Source organism: Tricharina praecox (genome assembly GCF_024521635.1).
Source record: "Tricharina praecox strain CBS 144465 chromosome Unknown BZA05scaffold_1, whole genome shotgun sequence".
NCBI lineage: Eukaryota > Fungi > Ascomycota > Pezizomycetes > Pezizales > Pyronemataceae > Tricharina > Tricharina praecox.
Window position 1 is genome coordinate 55,070 of NW_026250403.1, and position 17,728 is coordinate 72,797.

General features: G+C 55.3%; 3 protein-coding genes across 3 annotated transcripts; 2 read left to right on the top strand and 1 right to left on the bottom strand.

Moving 5' to 3' along the window:
• The first annotated feature begins 7,505 nt into the window (after positions 1-7,505).
• On the top strand, positions 7,506-9,221 carry BZA05DRAFT_416 (uncharacterized protein). The gene has a single exon (XM_051485345.1). The coding sequence runs from the start codon at positions 7,855-7,857 to the stop codon at positions 8,902-8,904; it is 1,050 nt and encodes a 349-aa protein (XP_051343926.1). The 5' UTR covers positions 7,506-7,854; the 3' UTR covers positions 8,905-9,221.
• A 1,322-nt stretch (positions 9,222-10,543) lies between these two features.
• Positions 10,544-12,296, top strand: BZA05DRAFT_411 (uncharacterized protein). Its single transcript, XM_051484957.1, has one exon. It carries the CDS (start codon positions 10,923-10,925, stop codon positions 12,084-12,086), a length of 1,164 nt encoding a protein of 387 aa, XP_051343927.1. The 5' UTR covers positions 10,544-10,922; the 3' UTR covers positions 12,087-12,296.
• A 2,587-nt stretch (positions 12,297-14,883) lies between these two features.
• On the bottom strand, positions 14,884-15,583 carry BZA05DRAFT_380864 (uncharacterized protein). The gene has a single exon (XM_051481931.1). The coding sequence runs from the start codon at positions 15,560-15,562 to the stop codon at positions 15,197-15,199; it is 366 nt and encodes a 121-aa protein (XP_051343928.1). The 5' UTR covers positions 15,563-15,583; the 3' UTR covers positions 14,884-15,196.
• Positions 15,584-17,728: the final 2,145 nt, after the last annotated feature.

Consider the following 17,728-nt stretch of genomic DNA (forward strand, 5'->3'; position numbering starts at 1 on the left):
TTGTTTTTAATGCTTGATTCTTGCCGTAGACCCGGAGCTAGGGCCGGGGCCGGGGCCGGGGCCGGGGCCGGAGAACTACACTTCCGTGAAGCCTGAGAACCCCACGGCGACGGTGGATGGGCGGGTATGTGCATACCAGTACATAGCAACACCGGTACATAGCAATACTTGTGCATAGCAGTATCGGGACATAGCAATACCGGTACATAGCAACACCGGTGCATAGCAATACCGTGCCGTATGTACCGTACCGTATATACTGCAGAGATATCTGATACGGTACTGCAGACCGCAGACCGCAGATCTAGAGATACCATGATGGCCTACCTATAGTGCTCTACGGCAGTCGACAGAATTGATCCGTCGAACGGGAAATTCAACGTCTTGTCCGTCTGTGGATCCGCGATCGGGCCCTCTGCAGGCGTCGAGTTTGCAGGTGTCGAGTTTGCAGGTATCGGGTCTGCAGGTACCGGAGGGGGAGGGTGATGTATTCGGAGGTATTTAGATGTGTAGGTAGGTGGGGGCGTAGGCACTTAGGTGGGTGTGTAGATCTTCAGTCCGCGGGTTACGTACGGATATCGGCATCGATTGGGGGGTGGAGGTGGTGGTTGAGTGCCGAAGGTCGGTCCGTAGGTACCCAAGTAAATGCAGTATCTACAGTATGTTTTACAGTATCTACGTACATCGTGCATTGTACATGATAGCAATAGCAGCAGCATCAGTGGCGGAGGAGAAGAAACGGGAAATTCAACGCCTTGTCCGTTTGTGGGTCTGCATGTACCGGGGCTTACAGGCACCGGCGGAAGATGGTGATGTAGGTATCCGGAGGTAGTTACTTGAGTACTTGGGTATGTGAGTACATACCTGGTAGGATTGCAGGTAGGTTTCTAAGTAGGTGTGTAGATAGTAGGTGTGAAGATCTTCAACCCGCAGGGTACGGTTATCGGCAGTGATGTAGGCTAGGTAGAGTATCATAGGTCTGTACTGGGTATCCAAGCAAGTACAGTATACAGTATCTACATTATCTACGTACGTTGTGCATTATACATGATATCAACAGCAGCAGCAGCAATGGCGGAGGAGGATGAAAAACGGGAAGGGAAGGGAAGGGATCCCATGCGGTATGTAGGGCCGCAGGGATACGGGCTGCCGGGGCTAACTTGTGGGGGTGAATCGGCATCCGATCGCTGGTGACGGAGGATTCAAGCGGGGCACGATGGTTAGTTCATCGTTGCGTTGCGTTGCGTTGCGGGAGAGGATGTGGGGCCGCTGCGGCCACTGGGGACGGGCTGCTTGGACTTGGGGCGGCCCGGACGGGTAGCACGGAGCGGGGTGATCTACTCGGATTTCATGGTGTATATGTTGTCAGTAGGTGCTTACGTGGGTACTCTATGAGGACGTGGGCGTGGGCGTGGGCTACGGGTAGGATAGTGGCGGGTAGACCATTGCTTACCTAAATCCAACTGTGGAGCTACCGATACTATACAGTATCTACAGTACCGGCATCTGTTTACACCGACACCATCACTCCTCTCCTCGATCAAGATAACTGAATATTACTTGTTACTATCATCCGGAGAAACGTTTTGTCCGTACTACTACCCAGCACTACTATCCACCGTAGCCGCTGGTCCCTGGTCCCTGGCGTCGATTGCGTGCCGTGGTCCGAGCGTGCCGCAGAGTAGGAGCTGGGGAGTACGTACTCGAGTCACTAGTCGTGGTCGTGGACGTGGGCCGGAGTGGGCCTGCGCGGGCCATCTACATGTATACTCGGAAACCTTATGTACTTATCTTGTACAGTATGTAGTTACTCTAGTAGTAACTACTGCGGTTGATACTATATAGTAGTACGGGTCAACTATATTCCGGCCAATTCCCCTGCAGCACATACCGGTAGTTGCTGCACCCTACAACCTAGGAAGGTAGGTAGTAATCCAAACACTTGTGCCACGGCGCAGGGGGGGGGGGGGGGGCAGTAGTGAAAGAAGGCCAACGAGGAGGAGATGTTGAAGTACATAAGAAGGTACATAGGGACGGGAGAATAGTTTTCCTGGAGTAGGTAACTCCCCACACAACTCCCCACGTACTTACATACCTATAGTAAGGTGTGTAGTAGTACCGGCCGGTTCTGTGTGTTCCGATTGCCTGGGTCTATATACTCCAGACCTTTCGGTCTGGGCGCGGGAGGGAGGCGGCCGGGTGTGTATTCGAGCGGATGCGGTGGCGGTGGTGTGATGCGGATCCAAGACTTTACGGATCCGAGACTCGGGGGTTTCGGGCTCGAGAAGGAGGAGGTCGGCTTCATTCCAGAGGGGAGTACTTGTTACTGCCGGTAGTGGGTATTCGCTTCCTTCACGCTGTAGCCTGCGGGCCGCGAGAAGACTGAAGCCGAACTTCGGGGGACTGGGCTGGGCTCGGCTGGGCTGGGCTGGGTTTCCCCAGATAGGTACCTAAGCCAGTACCTACCTGGTATCCGTACGAGCGGCTGGCATCAAGCATGCATAGTAGCAGAACCTGGAGACTCTATGTTTTCGTATTCATGTGTTTCCATGTTTTCGTTTTCATGTGTTTCCATGTTTCCGTGGTTGTGTTTTCGTTTACGTATAGTGCCGGTGAATAACCGACGATGTTTGCTTTTGCTTGTTTCTTGCACGCCATGCCACGCCACTCGGATCATGGATGCACCACTCGGATCATGGATGCACAGCAAGTAAGGTTCCCCCATCCCCTTTATGTACCTCCCCCGGATCTGGGTGACTGTGGTGCAGTGTGGTGCGGGGTGTGCGTTCGCGAATGTGATTCCGCGGTACCGGTACTGGTCTGAATGTACTTATGCATACATACTTTGGAAGGGCGTGCATGCGTTGACTACTTGCTTCCTCTTGAAACAATGGTGGCCTCGTCCGGGGCTTTCCGGATGGGATGGCTATGACTGTGAGGCTTGCGTGGGGTTGCATCTGCGACTCCGGGGCACAGATTGATACTTACTTGTTAGCACTTGACCGGTAGTGTCCATCGTGGCGGGTTGACTACGCGGGACAACGAAGGCCGTGAATACTTGCTAGCACAGCAAATATCCGGGCGGGCTTCTCCATAGCTATAGCCCGCGATGAAAGAGAAGGCAGTGGTGGCTGGCGGCTTGGACAATGTACACCTCCAGCGAACAGCATGCGAGCTCTCGAGAACTTCTGACGGCGACGGAAAAGTTTGTCTGGCTGGCTGGCGAATTCCATGGTTATTCCCTGGTACCTAGCTTTCTACTTTTCTGCCGCCGTGTACAGTACGTGTAGCGGGTTTCCCCGCGGCCGCAAAACACGAACCGAAGACTCACGTACCGCACCTAGTCTGTAGATAGGTGGATGAGATTTCTCCCCATCTGCACAGGCGATCATTCGCACGCCGGAAAATAAACTTCCGCTGCGCTGATTGGTGGAAATAGCTGTGGCGGCGGCGGGCATGGTCCGTGCCGCTCGACTGTCGAGTGTTTGTAATGGTACGGCACGCCATCGCCAGTGGCGATAGGGCGATGCACTGGCGACACCGGGGCATATCCAATAATATGTACAAGTATGTACCTAGATAGAGTATGGAGTAGAGTAGTGTGGGGAACCCCGGCTTGTAAGTTGTGGAGTAACTACCATGCCATGATACTCGGCCGAAGTTCCCCGCGTAATACTGGTACGATACGTCGACACGGTTCTCGCTGTACAGTGTGGGGAAAGCCCACGTCGCGAGTCGCGCATGGATCCGTGCGGTTCAGATTTCTCGCACAAACGACAGGCGCAACTTCCTGTCGGGACTCGGAACGAGTCAACAGCCGATGGAGTTCCGGGATCCCGACGTGTCGCTGGTGGGATGCGGATGCATATGTACCGGTATAACTTTATCACACGAGGGACAAGCCAAAGAGGGGCAGCGAGATCGGAGTCGCGGGATCACGGCTGCTCCTGCTTGGTTCCGAACCGTGGCCGCGTGAGCAGGTCTTTTGCTGTCACTCGGAGCGACCTGATTTGGTGAGGTGACTTCTATATACAGTTCTACAGTTCTAATACAGACTGTTCTACTACCCAGTAGAATCAGTCGCTACGAGAATCGGGATGATAACATTTCGGGTGCTTGAGTGGTATCATCTACGGGTAGATGGCCGCTGTGGTACTCCATTGTGCCTCGACAACTTGTCAGAAATTCAGAATCCGGGATGATACCAGTAACTTGTCGTGATTCGTGAATGACTGATTTTCCGGGTGAATGGGCACACCACCTACAACCTACTATTCTACTAGTAGTCTAGATAGGTACCGGTGAACCTGTAACCCCCATCCCCTCGCCTCCTCCTGCATACCCCGCCACATCCCGAAACGCCTTAAACTGTAAACACCAGGGCTGGGCAGAATAGAAACATGAACCTACGCCGTACGGTAGTATCAGGGATTCCCGCAGTACTAACCTAGCGATAGAGTACCTAGAAGAATTAGGGCTGAGCACCGTAGCTGGTCGTAACTGACAGTACTCGTGCGAAAAGTGTTATGACTCCGGGGACTATGGGTATGTGTTACCGGTTGTTAGGGCGGTGGGTAGACTGAGTAGGTGTTGAGGGAGCTCAGTCTGTCTTTCGTCGGTCGATAATGGTGGTTCCAGACTTGCAGGGGAGATTCTACCTGGTATAGCGAAGAATTGCCTCGACTACTAGTCGACCTGTGTGAGTCCTCGGTCCTCTCACTCGACCCACTTCCAATTTCCAACGCTCATCTCCTTAGCACCGAGTCGAAGAGTCGATGACCAACGGGAGTTCCTCTCAGCTTCAACAGCAATGATCCTACCGCACAGCGATGAGTTGCACCTTGCTCTAGGTAGGAATGAATTCTGAAGTCTCTTTCTCGATTGCAGCTTTGGTTCTTGGTTCTTTCCTTTGCATAGGTGTGTCATCACGGATTATCCAAGCCATGACAAGACGCACTTCGCGTAACCAACTCGAGACAGCAACCCCCCTCCTACGGACCTATCAAATCAACAGTCATCGAACCTCTCGGCCGGAGGCCCGGAGTGACCAGTCGAGTGCTCGACCATGCTCGGCATGTTCGACATGCTCGCCCATGCCTAACGTTCGGATCGAACATGCGCATCATTGTCAATGACTCGGCGTTTCGCAGGAGCCTACCGGAAAGGGATGTGCATGGCTGGGACAGCCTCCAGCAAACGCCATCACGGAACGGAAAACCGTTGAGGCGGGAATACGACTCACGACTCACCAGCGTTCGTATGCGGAATCTTTTCGACTCCACTTGCGGCTTCGAAGTTCAAAGTTCAAAGCTCGAAGACGTTGCTGGTTCCACTGCAGTAAAGCAAGCAAGCGTTTCAAACAGCTGAAAACGTCGACCTGGGCGGCTGCATGTGGCGTGTGTAATGTGCGATGTGCGATGATGTACGTACCGTGTACATACGTGCCCGTTCGCATCTGGCCGTGACTCGTGAGGTGTAGATACGATGGATGGATGGATGCCTACAGTCTGCGCATGATACCTATCGTATCGCATGGTATCGTATCGTGCACAGGGTGGGCTAGTTACATCGGGGGAAACCGCGGGCCAGCTAGCTTGCAAACAAATCCCCAGCCTTGCCCACCCGTCATGCGCCAGGTTCCGCCGTCGTGAGACATCACGGCTCCTGTCCCTATGTACTCTGTGTATCCAGGAAGTTTGTAGCGGGACGGGGCGGGACATCTGGACTCTGTCTGCTTCCACGCGCCGCCAGGTGCCTCCATGCTCCGTCGGCTCGGCTCAACACCACCAGTCTGAGCGCTCGCGGCTCTGACGGTCTCACGGTCGCAGTTGCACGTCGAGCTCATCCGAAACATACATACTTCGCATAACTAGTCATCCCGGCGCTACAGCGCCGATTGGCTGGCTGGCTGGCTGGCTGGCTGGCCTGCTCGTGAGCATTGAGGAGTCCTGCGGCTGTCCGATGTGTATCTACTAGCTGTGTGGTATGTACGCGATGCTCGCTGACGTCGACGCAGCCTTATGTACGTATGTGCGAGTAGATACACACGCAGCACAGCACGCTCCAGGCAGCAGGCAGCAAGCGGCAAGCCAGACAACCATCGCAGCGGCCATGGGGAAAGTGCAAACGGCAAGCCCAAGCCGGCTCGCAAGGCTGGACAGTGGACCGGCCACCGCACACCGGAACTGGCGGCCACGCTTGGCCGCCGCCTCGATAGACAGGCACCACGGTTCGGAGCAGGCTACGAGAGTATTCTCGTGATCACTTCGAGCCGGCGGCCACGGTGTCGGGTCGGTAGGGACAGCCTGTTCCATTCGTAGGCGGGCACTGTATTCGTTGGCGACATGCGACGAGCTCACTGCTCACTGCTCACTGCTCACTGCTCACTGCTCCATCGATACCCGAACGCATGCTCTTTTTCTGCCGTTTCCGCCTTGTCTGCTCTTTGCTCTGCTCTGCAGCATTTCCGCCCCCATCACTATCCGGATGAAAGGCCTTCGATGGGGTGGGAGGGGGGGGAGAAAGAAAATAATGCAGAGAAGCCGCGGATGCAGTTTTGCCACCGCCACTGCCACGCGAGTAACCACCGCCACGGCGACGGGACAGCGCTCTTCCTTCCTTCTTCCACTTCCGTTCTCTGTGCTTGCGATTTTCTGCCTGTTATCGGAGTCCTAGTTACTGCTAGTAAGCAGTAGGTGGTCACTAACTGCTATTGGTGCCTCCACCTCACTGGCCGGCCACCCAGCCAACCATCAGCCGCGAGCCGACCGACCGACCGACCGACCCCCGCCGCCGCCGCCACCGCAGACCACAAACGCTCTGCAGAGGCAGAGGCCAGCAACGCCGTCCACCGGACCCCCTTCGACCGGTGGTTTCTGGCAGCGAGCTCGAGCTCGAGCCGGGCTGGCCGTGACGGGATGGAGCACCTGGAGTACCTACTAACCGTGTAGTTACGTCGCATGCGAAATCTACTCTGCTCTGGAGTCTAGAGTTCAGCGTAAGTGAGATGGGGCCGACCCCATCACATTTTCCTTGGCAGCAATGCACAGTGATGGCTGGAGATTGGAGCCGAGCAAACGGCTCCATGTACCGGTATGTATGCCCGCCTCCCCTCCCATCTCATCCGCGAATCGAACCAACTCGAAGGTTCATCCCCTGCAGCCGAGCCGAGCAAACACCTACATACTGAGGGAGCGCTGGGATTGAGGCGGCTTGGTGATGCCGGGAGCGGCGGAGTGGAGGGACCTTGAGTTGATGGCGCGTGTTCACTGTTGGCAGGAGAGACCGCGGAGGGACCTCGGTAGATAGCGTTTTGGCGGTGTGGCCGCATTGGACCCGATGCGGTCGGCCAAACGTTGGCTTGTTTTTCTATCGTTTCTATTCTGTTCTTGTCTTGTTCATCCTGTTCGTTCTGTTCATCGTCTTCGTCGTCATCATCATCGCCATAGACCACCCACACGATCGATCAACCTTTTTGTCCAATCCCGTTCTTGGGTCTCCCAATTACCAACCTATGCCCGCCTCCCCGCCTCCGCTCCCACCCGTCCGCGCACCGATCGAATTCGAAGCTTCATCTCCCCCCTCCCATCCCATCCCCTCTACTGCACGTCGAGGAGTTGCTTCACCGTACATACAGCACCGTCGAGCAGCTTGTGCAGGTACAAACCCCCTTGGGCCTTCACACGCCCTTTGCATGCATACATGCACGCATAGTTACAGGCATCTCGTGTGTGTCGGCGCCACGCAAGTTCCAACCGGCGAATTCCCGGCTTGGCGCAGCGGCGAGTGGTGGCTGTGGGTGGCAGCCGATGGGGCTAACCCGCTTGCGGTCCAGGCTGCAGATCGATCCTTGGCATGGGGGATCACCCGTCGAGGGATGTGCAAGCGAGTGGATTTTTCCCGGGTATGGTTTTGTTTGTTTCCAGCGGCGGCGGTGGGGGAGGTGGTGGAGGCAGTGGCCTGCTGGAAACGTACTCGACGTACATACATGCGAGGCTTGCGATGCTCTGCACTCATCAGCAGACGTGGTCGTTTCCGAAGTCGGCGTGGAGCGGGAGGAGGAGAGGAGCAGGAGGAGATGGGGAGTGGTGGTTCGTGCGGGGGATCGCATCGCGTGACCGTGGGGTCGCTGCATGCGGAAAGTCCAGACGACATGCGGGCCCCACTAGGCAGTGGGATGGCCAAGTACATCTGTACGGTATTCTCACACCACACATACGCACACCCCACATACACATACACACATATCTACACATACACACATATCTACACATAGACATACACACGCACGGATACAGAACAGAAAGAGGGAGAGAGAGACCGCGGCGGCGGACAGCTCCCATGGCTATCCCGGCTGCACGCGGCTGCCGGTGCCGAATCACCGTGCTCGTATATGCTCGCCGCGCTGTGTGCTATGGGACATACGGTAGATACGGTACTCGACGTCGAAACCCGCTTCGATGTGGCGCAAGGTGGAAGGTGGAAGCTCGTGGAGAGCTAGGTACTCTGCGTATACCAAGCTTTGTTCGGCAGGCAGCAGGCAGACGACCAACCAGACGCAATGTCGCAGGCAGCCAGACGAAGGCAGCCAGACGAAGGCAGCCAGACGAAGGCAGCCAGACGAGGGCAGCCAGACGTTGGGGAGGGGAGGATCATAAGTATCATATATGGCAGCTCGATACAGCATGGCGTTCGCTCATCTTTCTGCTTCTACAGCTCCCCTCCTCCTGCTCATCGCTCATTGCTCAGTGCTCACTCTCCCCACTACTAGGTACGGACAGCTCAATCGATCCATCCTCCTTCCCCTCCTCTTCTTCCTTCTCCTCCTCCTACCTCATCCCACCTCCTCCTACCTCCTTGCATCGTCGGATCCGTTCGGCGTATGTAATGTTTACCGGAAAGTGATCGGGTCGAGCTCGGCCACTAAGCTTACGGCGTCCAGGCAGTCTTCCATAGGTAGTCCACATCCCACTATCCACAGCCTGATTCCAGCGGATTGGGGCCCTAAGTTCTTTCCTCGCAGCAGGCAGCAGCTCTCCCCACTCTCTCTCCACTCTCTCGTACGGGAAACGAAAGAAAGAAAGAAAGAAAGAAACGTTGCTCGGTTGGAAGAGCTTTCTCCGCCGTTATCGATATCCCATCGGCGAGGCGAAGAACAAGGAGGAGAAGAAAAAGAGGAAAGAAAGAAAGAAGCTCTGTTCGGTTCTGTCGATCGCAGACTTTCGATACATCATACCTTACCTTACCTTACCTACCTTCCCCACGTGCGGGAGGACGCTACCAGAACGGCTCGTTTGCCACAACGAACGTCGCCAGGCTGGAACTGCCGCATCAGGCCATCGACGGATCGCAATAGATAATAAAATTACCGCTTCCAAACGACGTTCGAACGAAGGGTGGCATACTTACCAACACGTTTACGCGGAGAGGAGATAGAAAGAAAGAACGAAAGAAAGAGAAAGAAAAAAACGAACAGCAGATAGGCAAGTCAGTAGTACTTGGTCGGAGGGGAAGACGTCGCACGGATTGATCCATTGATCATTGACATCTACTGCACGGTGGGGGTGATTTGAGGCCGGACGACGCGGAAAGGAAAGGAGAAGAAGACGGAGGAGACGGAGGAGAGAAGAAGAACAACAAGAATAAGACGAAACAAGTGGCGGGAGAGGAATCCGTTCGTCGGGAATTCAGGCAGGTGAGTGACCGAGTGAGCGAGTGCGCTGTGATCTGGTGGGGTGCGAGCCGGGTCGAGTTCGAGTCGAAGTACCTACACGAGCAATCGAGTCCGTTGGGTTTCCCCAGTCAGAGCACTGTGCGCTGCTGGCTGCACTGCACGAGTTATAATTATAAAGCGAGTCCCTATCGCCGCCGCCGTTCTTGTTCGTTCAAAAGTCCTGTACTATAATAGAGCTCGAAGAAGAAGAAGAAGAAGAAGAAGAAGAAGAAGACGAAGACGAAGACGAAGACGAAGACGAAGACGAAGACGAAGACGAAGCACAAGACGCAGAAAAAGGCCGCAGAGAAGCAGAACATCTTCCACTCTGTCCGAATACCTATCGGAAGCTTCTTCATTCTCGCGTGCGCGCTCAGCCTACAATCACGCCTCTCTGCCCGTCTCGTCTTTGACCGCCCGAGCTTGCAATCCCTTTTTTCTTCTCTCTTTCTCTCTCTCATCTCGCCTCGACTCCTCTTGCCTATCCCATCCTCCTGTTGCCTGCTTGCCTGCCTGCCTGCATTGCATTGCGCCGTCGTGCCTTCCTTCCTTCCTTACCTCCTCCGCAGCCAATCGCGAATCTTAACGATTTCGAGAGGGACGCCCGGCAGCTGAATTTTTATTCCAAGGATTCGCAGGTCACTACCAACTCCCTTACATACGCGACCGAGTCCGCAGCCCTCGATCCATCCATTCAATTCTCGCGCTCGCCCTCCCTATTCACCCACTCCCACTCGTCTCATCCACCCATTCAATCTCGTTCACTCGCCCTCTCTTTCTCTTTCTCTCTCTCACTCACGTGCCTGATCCCTGGACTCGACCATCGACTCTCGACCTTCAACCCTCGACACTCAACCCGATTCACCCCGATTCATTCTCACCCCCGTTTGTCGCCCGCACACAGCTCCAAACCTCTCAGCCAACCCGACCAAACTCTACCCAAACCCAACCCAACCCCCAGCCCAACCCCCACCCCGCACTTCTCCTCCGAATCTAGATCGCCAATCGAACGTTGCACAAGCTTCCCCACACACCACACTCATCCTCAGAGCCAGATACCGACCCTACAGACACCCCCCATACATCCAATTACGGCAGAATAATTTTTTTAAAAAAGTTGTTGCGAAAGCCACAGTGACGCAGACGCGCGCGCGGCTTCATACATCTACGTATCTACTTGCCTACTTACATACCTAATCTATTCCCCGAGATGAAGATCCTACACAATCCCACCACGCTGCTGCACCGCACCAAAGAACTCATCGGCGCCCGTCTGATCGATGCCTACGAATCCCCCGCACGCGTAACCTCGATCCTGAAAGCGCTGGAGCCCGTCTACGACATCACCACCGTGACCACAGACGTCGAGCGGGCCGCCGCCGCCGCTGCAAAGATCCACAGCGCCGAGTACCTGCTCCACCTCGAGACCATCTTCCAATCATGGGCGGAAGAGGGGATGGTTGATGCCGATGGGTGCGTCCTGCCGGAGTGCTTCCCCGTGCTGAGGCTCGGCGGCAAGAAGTGTCGGCAGCCGAAGGATCTCGCAGCGAGGGTCGGGTACTACGCGTTCGACATGTCGACGGGGATATCCAAGGAGACGTACATCTCGGCGATTGCGAGCGCGGATCTGGCGCGACGGGGCGCGGCGGAATTGGTTGCGCCTACGGACGAGGGGGAGGACGAGGACGGGGAACGGGAGGCGCCGGTGGTGTTCTCGCTGTGCCGACCGCCGGGCCATCACTGCCAGACCGACCTGATGGGCGGCTACTGCTACCTCAACAACACGGCCATCGCGGTACGCACACTCCTCGACGCATTGCCGGATCCCAGCGAACAGATCTCGATCCTCGATCTCGATTTCCACCACGGCAACGGCACGCAGAGCATCTTCTACACGCAGTGCAACCCCTGCTACATCAGCATCCACGGCGAAGACGAGTATCCGTACTTCACCGGGTCGCCCAGCGAGACGGGCGAGGGCGACGGCGAGGGCTACAATCTCAACCTCCCGCTCCCCTGCGAGGAAGGCGTGTTTGAGAACTACCGCCCGCGGCTCGACGAGGCGGTCGACAAGATCCGCGAGGTGGACACAAAGTGGCTCGTCGTGAGCCTGGGGTTCGACACGTTTGCCGGCGATCCTGTGGGGAAGTTTGCGCTACAGCGCGAGGACTACGGCGTCATGGGGAGCATCGTCGGCGCGCTGGGACTGCCAACGCTCGTCGTGCTCGAGGGCGGGTACGTGGTTGAGCACTTGGGGAGTAATTGTGTCGAGTTTTTGCGCGGGATCGAGAAGGGGCGGAAGGGCGAGATTGGTGTCGTGGAAGATGATGAGGAGGATTGGGAGGAGGTGCCAGCACAGGACGAGGAGCGGTAGCAACCACCCAACACGAATACCCACACCCACACAAACACCCACACCCACAACCACACCCACAACCCATAACCCACAACCCTCAACCACACCCTGTACATTTTTCTGGCGGAACGGCGGATGATTGTAGATGACGTTTACGAAATGCGACGACGAAGACGACGAAACTAGATAACTAGATCTAGAGCACCAAGGATCTGGATGGACTCGATTTGAGGTTGATTGTTTGTTTTTTTTGTTTTTAGAGCTTGGTTTGGTTTTTGTTTTGGTGGCTGATATTGATTTTTACTGTTTATATCTTTTTCTTTTCTTTCTCTTTTCTTTCTTCTTGCTTGCTTGCTCGCTTTGCCAGTGCGCAAAATGTTTGATGGATGTCTTCTTCTTTCGGTGTAAATATTTCTTCTTTCTTCCTTTACTTTACTTTACCTTCTTTGTCTGAGGCCTCGGGCCTTATCGGCGTCAAGTGCGTGTAAGATGTACTCAGCATACGAGCACCTACCTACCAAGTAGTATCCATGACTGTTTCTCGCTCCGTTAGATATGAGTACAAATGCAAACGAAACGAAAAAAACCCACATACTACTATTAGTAAACATGTCGTCCCCGTCATACCTACTCTATATACTGTAGAGTAGGTACCATAGATGGATGGATACACATCTCATCTCATCTCGATCTTGACATACGTAACCAAGCACTCAGCCCTGCGCATATTATTTCCGACGTCCGTTTCCCGTGCATATTACTTCCGTTTCCCGTACCATACTCTACATATCAGTCGCATCTCGACCGCATCTCGACCGCATCTCGACCGCATCTCGACCGCATCTCGACCGCATCTCGACCGCATCTCGACCGCATCTCAACTGTGCAACGTGAACATGCAACCAGCAATTAGAAACGTGCAGCCTGCAACCTGCCTGCAAACGGCGCTGAAACAAAACATGGTCGCACCGTGCTTCCTGCGTGCGTGCGGCGGGCGCACCCCCTCTTTTCTTGTCCGGGTATGTGAGTCTGTGCCTAAGGTATGACTCTGCGAGTACTCCTTCTTTGCAAACGGACGGATTTGATGGGGGGGGGGGGGGGGGTGCGGCGCACGGGATCGGTACGGACTCCGGATGCTGTAGGTAGTGCTGCACGCGCCCATGTGTACCGGTAGTACTTAGACATGCGGACTCTGGAGACGGGGTGGGCTCTGGAGATGAGGTGGGCTCTGGAGACGAGGTGGAGGGGACGGGGACTTTACCTACTCTACTGACAATACTGGCTATAGTCACCAGTAACCAATATATCTGCAGCAAAGCAGTACCGCGCGCGCGGCATCGTATGCAACCACCTGCTCTACTCTATGCGCAGGGTTCGCTATGGCAACTCTGGCGACTCTGACGACTCTGGCGAGGGGAGTACGGTATCCGTCCACAGTCCACACACGCCGTTCGATAACCAAGCGGCTGTACTCCGTGGTTCCATGGTTCCATGGTACCATCCGTCCACCCATCCATCCATACCCCATCCCATCCCATCTCATGTCATCTCCACTCCAAACCTCACCTCATCTCATCCGGCACCACCAGGCCGAGTGACATTTCGTGGACAAATGGGTAGGTGAGGCCATGGCCATGGCCACGTGCCGCTTATCTCACCCACCCACACCCCCATAATCGGGCGACCTAAGGATCGGTCATCGGGTTCGACCACGTGGGACTACTTGGGAGGGGGGGTACGCGTGGACTTTGGAATGTTTTTTCTCTTTCTCTTTCTCTTTCTCTTTCTCGGAGGGGGGGGGGGGGGGGGGGGGGGGGGGTGAGGGGTGGGAATGACAATGCGCTCAGTGTGAGTGTGAGTAGGTACTAGGTACTGAGAATGGTATCATACCTAGAGAATACTGGTGCTGTTTGAGGCGTGGGTTGCTTCGAGTGAGGCGATGTCTGGGTGATACCATATCTACCATGATTCATCCCGAGTCTTTGGCAAGATGGAGGTTGGAGCATGCAGGAATGCGGCGGCGGGAGGCAGGCGAGGTATGCGCACGAATCTGATCCAACAGGTGTGTAACGACCCAACTCAGGCGCGGTCGGTTGTGGTTGGTTGGTCATCTATCTATCATAAGGAAGATTCTGGTGAGTGGTGGGGCTGTGGTGGGGTGGTGGAGTGGTGGGGGCGATGAGTGATATCATCCTCCGGAAGGTATGATAGTGAGCAGGACCTGCAGATATATGAATGTGCAGCTTGCAGCGGGAGGGAGGGAGGGTAGCAGGCGAGCGAGGTATGCGCCAGGCAGGCGATCTGGAAGACCAGATCGAGGAGAATCATTCCGAGCCAGTCGAGTCAGTTCTTGCGGATTCTAGCTTGTAGGGGGGGTCAGTTGGTTGCTTTTCTAAGTCATGATCAGCTGGATTCGCACGGAGTCTTACCAGGCACCAGGCACATGGCGCTCGGTATTGTTAAGATTAGGACCACAGCCCGGTGCGAAGGTTAGTAGGTATTCGCACAGTTGATACAGCCCCGCCGCCGTTGAGATGAACCCCCCCATCTTCCAGAGCCCACCCCTCCTTCCATCCTCCTCCTTCCCCCCTCCACACCACCGTAGAGCCCTTCTCCGAGTAGACGTCATTCCCACTCGTCTCCTCACTGACTGACACGAGCACATGTCTCTGAGCACCTGTCCCGTCCTTTCGCCCCGTCCTGTCCCGTACTGTCCTCTCCTTTCGCCCAAACCCCCTCGATACTCGCAGGTGCCCGCGAATAGAGTCATAAGCCACCGACCAGTCACTGCCCATTCCGTCGATGTCTCTCCTAGGGGTGTTTCTATAAACCGCCGTCTCGGACACGATGACGTCCTCCCCCTCACCGCCCCCTTACCGCGCCAGTGCCCCTCGCCCTGCCCTCACTCATCACGTCTCGTCACAGAGTAAAAAGGGACAAGAATGCACGTCCTCCTTCCCATCCGCCGCGATATAATCCAAGACCAACCAGACCAAGCAAACCAACCAGAGCAAACACATACACATACACATACAGCGTATACACCGCATCCGCACAACAGACCAATATTCACAATCGCCATGTTCCGCAGCACGTACCCGCCGTTGCCGAAGAGCTCTCGGCGGTCCTCAGGGCCGAGCATCGTGATCCCGAGCTACCCTTACCCCTCTGTGGCGCCCCCGCCCGAGCCCGAGCGCAAGCGCAAGAAGAGGTCCTACTCGTGGGCGCCGTTCGCGACGTTCTCCAACTCCGCGCCGCCGCCGCCGCCGCAGCAGCAGGTCCGCTTCGACGAGGCGACGTTGGCAAGGGAGCGCGAGAAGAGCAGGAGTAGGAGCCGCGGTGGTAGTAGAAGGCGCACCGGCGAGGAGTACTACGATGGGTATGAGAGGAAGGAGAAGCGCGAGAAGAGACGGAGGGAGGGGGAGAGGGTCGTTTCGACGATGGTTGATCCGGGGGTGCTGAGGGAGGCCAGGGAGGCCAGGGAGAGGAGGCATAGTGTTTCTGGGGGGAGTAGGAGGGGGAGTGTTACCGACGGGAGGAGTGGTAGGAGGGGGAGCGAGCAGGTGCAGTGGCCGGAGTCGATTTATTATCTGGGGGATGAGAATACCCAGCCGCTGTTTTTGTCCGCGAGGGAGCGGGAGAGGCGCGGAAGACATAGCAGACGGAGACAGGCGGAGGAGACGATGGCGCCGCCCGGGGAGTATGGGTACTCGGAGAAGAGGTTGCCGGCGGGGAAGGGGTTGAGACGGGTCAAGAGTTTCTTGTGGGGGGAGAGTCGGTGGTATTCTTAGAGGACTTTGTTTGTATGACGTTTGTTTTTGGGCATTGTTTTTGGGCTTTCTTGTAGGATTTTCTTTGTAGAGCTTTCGTTTGTAGCGACGATGTGATGATTTTCGTTTGTACTTTATATCTACGCCTAATGTTTGTGTTACTGTTCTCTTGTTCTGTTCGTGTCGTTCTATTTGATCGCCAGCCAAAGTTCGTTGTGTCTCGGCCCGTTGGTTTGTCCAGCAGCGCCGAGAAGCCGGGCTGCCAAGATCTCGGACCGTGGTGTGGTGTTGCACAGAGGTCACCTGGTGACTAGGCGTGGCGTTGTGGCTTGACCTGATTCATCTCGAGAGTCCGATCGAGAACGTCGGCATGAGTGCGGGGCTTGCGTGGCTGGCGAAAGTTGAGGACTGCGTCTCGGAGTCTATGACCTGGTTTGATGGGATCGTCGGAATGTGTTGCCATGGCGGTATCGAGGTCCGTCTGACGCCGGATGGGATCGGCGAGCAAGAGTCAGTCGAACCGTGCCTCACGGGGACGAGGAGTATCATGTCAACGGTGATGTCGAGTGGGCGGACGACCAGCCTATAGAGTACAGATGGAATACCTCAGTTACTCCAACAGCCGCGTAATCGGTGGGGTACAGATTTGGCCTCACAAAGTGGTGCGGAGTGGCGAAGAGAGAGATGGATCTCGGCAGCGGACCGCGGTGGAGGGCCCGGCAGGAGGATCCCGATGGGGTCTCGATTCCGACGATGATGATTACGAGTTGTCTGAGCCCTTTCTATTTCTCCCTTTTCCCTTTTCCCTTTTCCCTTTTCCTTCACTTGGACAATGGATTGAGAAAAGCAGAATCCGTGCTCTTTATTTTGCTTGCATTCCCCAACGGACGAGCACTTTCTAGAACGTGGATGTCGAGAAGTTGTGGCGCGATAGTTACCTACATTATGCATATGTGTCTGATCAGGACTGAGCAAGCAATGAGAGTTGACGTTTGCAAGAGATGAGTAAATGTGTCCCGCGTAAAGTGATGTAAATACCCAGTACATAATCTATATACCTACTTGTAATTCTGGGGTCAAGGGTACGTAACCCATCCCGCCGCCACGGTAATATCAACCTCCAGGAGATGGCCGAAATCTAGGAACAGCGGTGGGCACCGGGGAAGTGGGTATTTTGCCGCCTCACCAGTGACACCGTCCACAGGGACGGCGCTCGGGCGTTGACTGGAATAGAGTACAGTATTCAGAGTGCGAACTCCCTTCGGCACACATGGTATATGGGAAACATGGAATGGAAGTTTGCCGGGCCAGGGTTCCTAGTAGATGAGCTACGTACCGGTACTATGTCACGGCTATTGCCGTGGAATACGGTTTTGAAATATCATAATAGCAAGAACTATGGTAGACTCCAGAGGAGGTTTGATACGCGGACCGGTAGGTATTTAGCCAAGGATTGAAAACGTTACACATGCGAGGACCGAGTACCGGTACTCAAGTGAAGAGTTAAATATCAAAGACTGGAGTTTTTCCCGTGATGACTGGATGTTGTCGCCGTTGAATCTCTGTATCTATATGGTAGATCGTGCTCCGTAAATCATAATGATGTACATAGAAGTATGTAGTTATTGCATAGGGGCCGCCATAGAGCTTCGTTGGCCGAGAGGGGTTGTAAACCCAACCCCCAACACCCGGGATACCCTACGGCATGGCTTCCCACTCACCGGTACTTTACACATGTACACATGTAGTTACAGTCAGCCCCATCCGTTGTCGCTGTCACAGTCAGCATCGCAACTGAAATTCTACAGCTGCAGGCACCGAAGGTCCGAAACAGGAGCTCCCGGCGCCGGGCTTCAAAGGCCGAAGATCGTTCCTTCCGACAACTCGCTC

Excerpts from the sequence above, each read along its gene's own strand:
- BZA05DRAFT_416 (XM_051485345.1), top strand. The coding sequence starts at position 7,855 with ATGGGGGATCACCCGTCGAGGGATGTGCAAGCGAGTGGATTTTTCCCG.
- BZA05DRAFT_411 (XM_051484957.1), top strand. The coding sequence starts at position 10,923 with ATGAAGATCCTACACAATCCCACCACGCTGCTGCACCGCACCAAAGAA.
- BZA05DRAFT_380864 (XM_051481931.1), bottom strand. The coding sequence starts at position 15,562 with ATGCCTCCTCTCCCTGGCCTCCCTGGCCTCCCTCAGCACCCCCGGATC.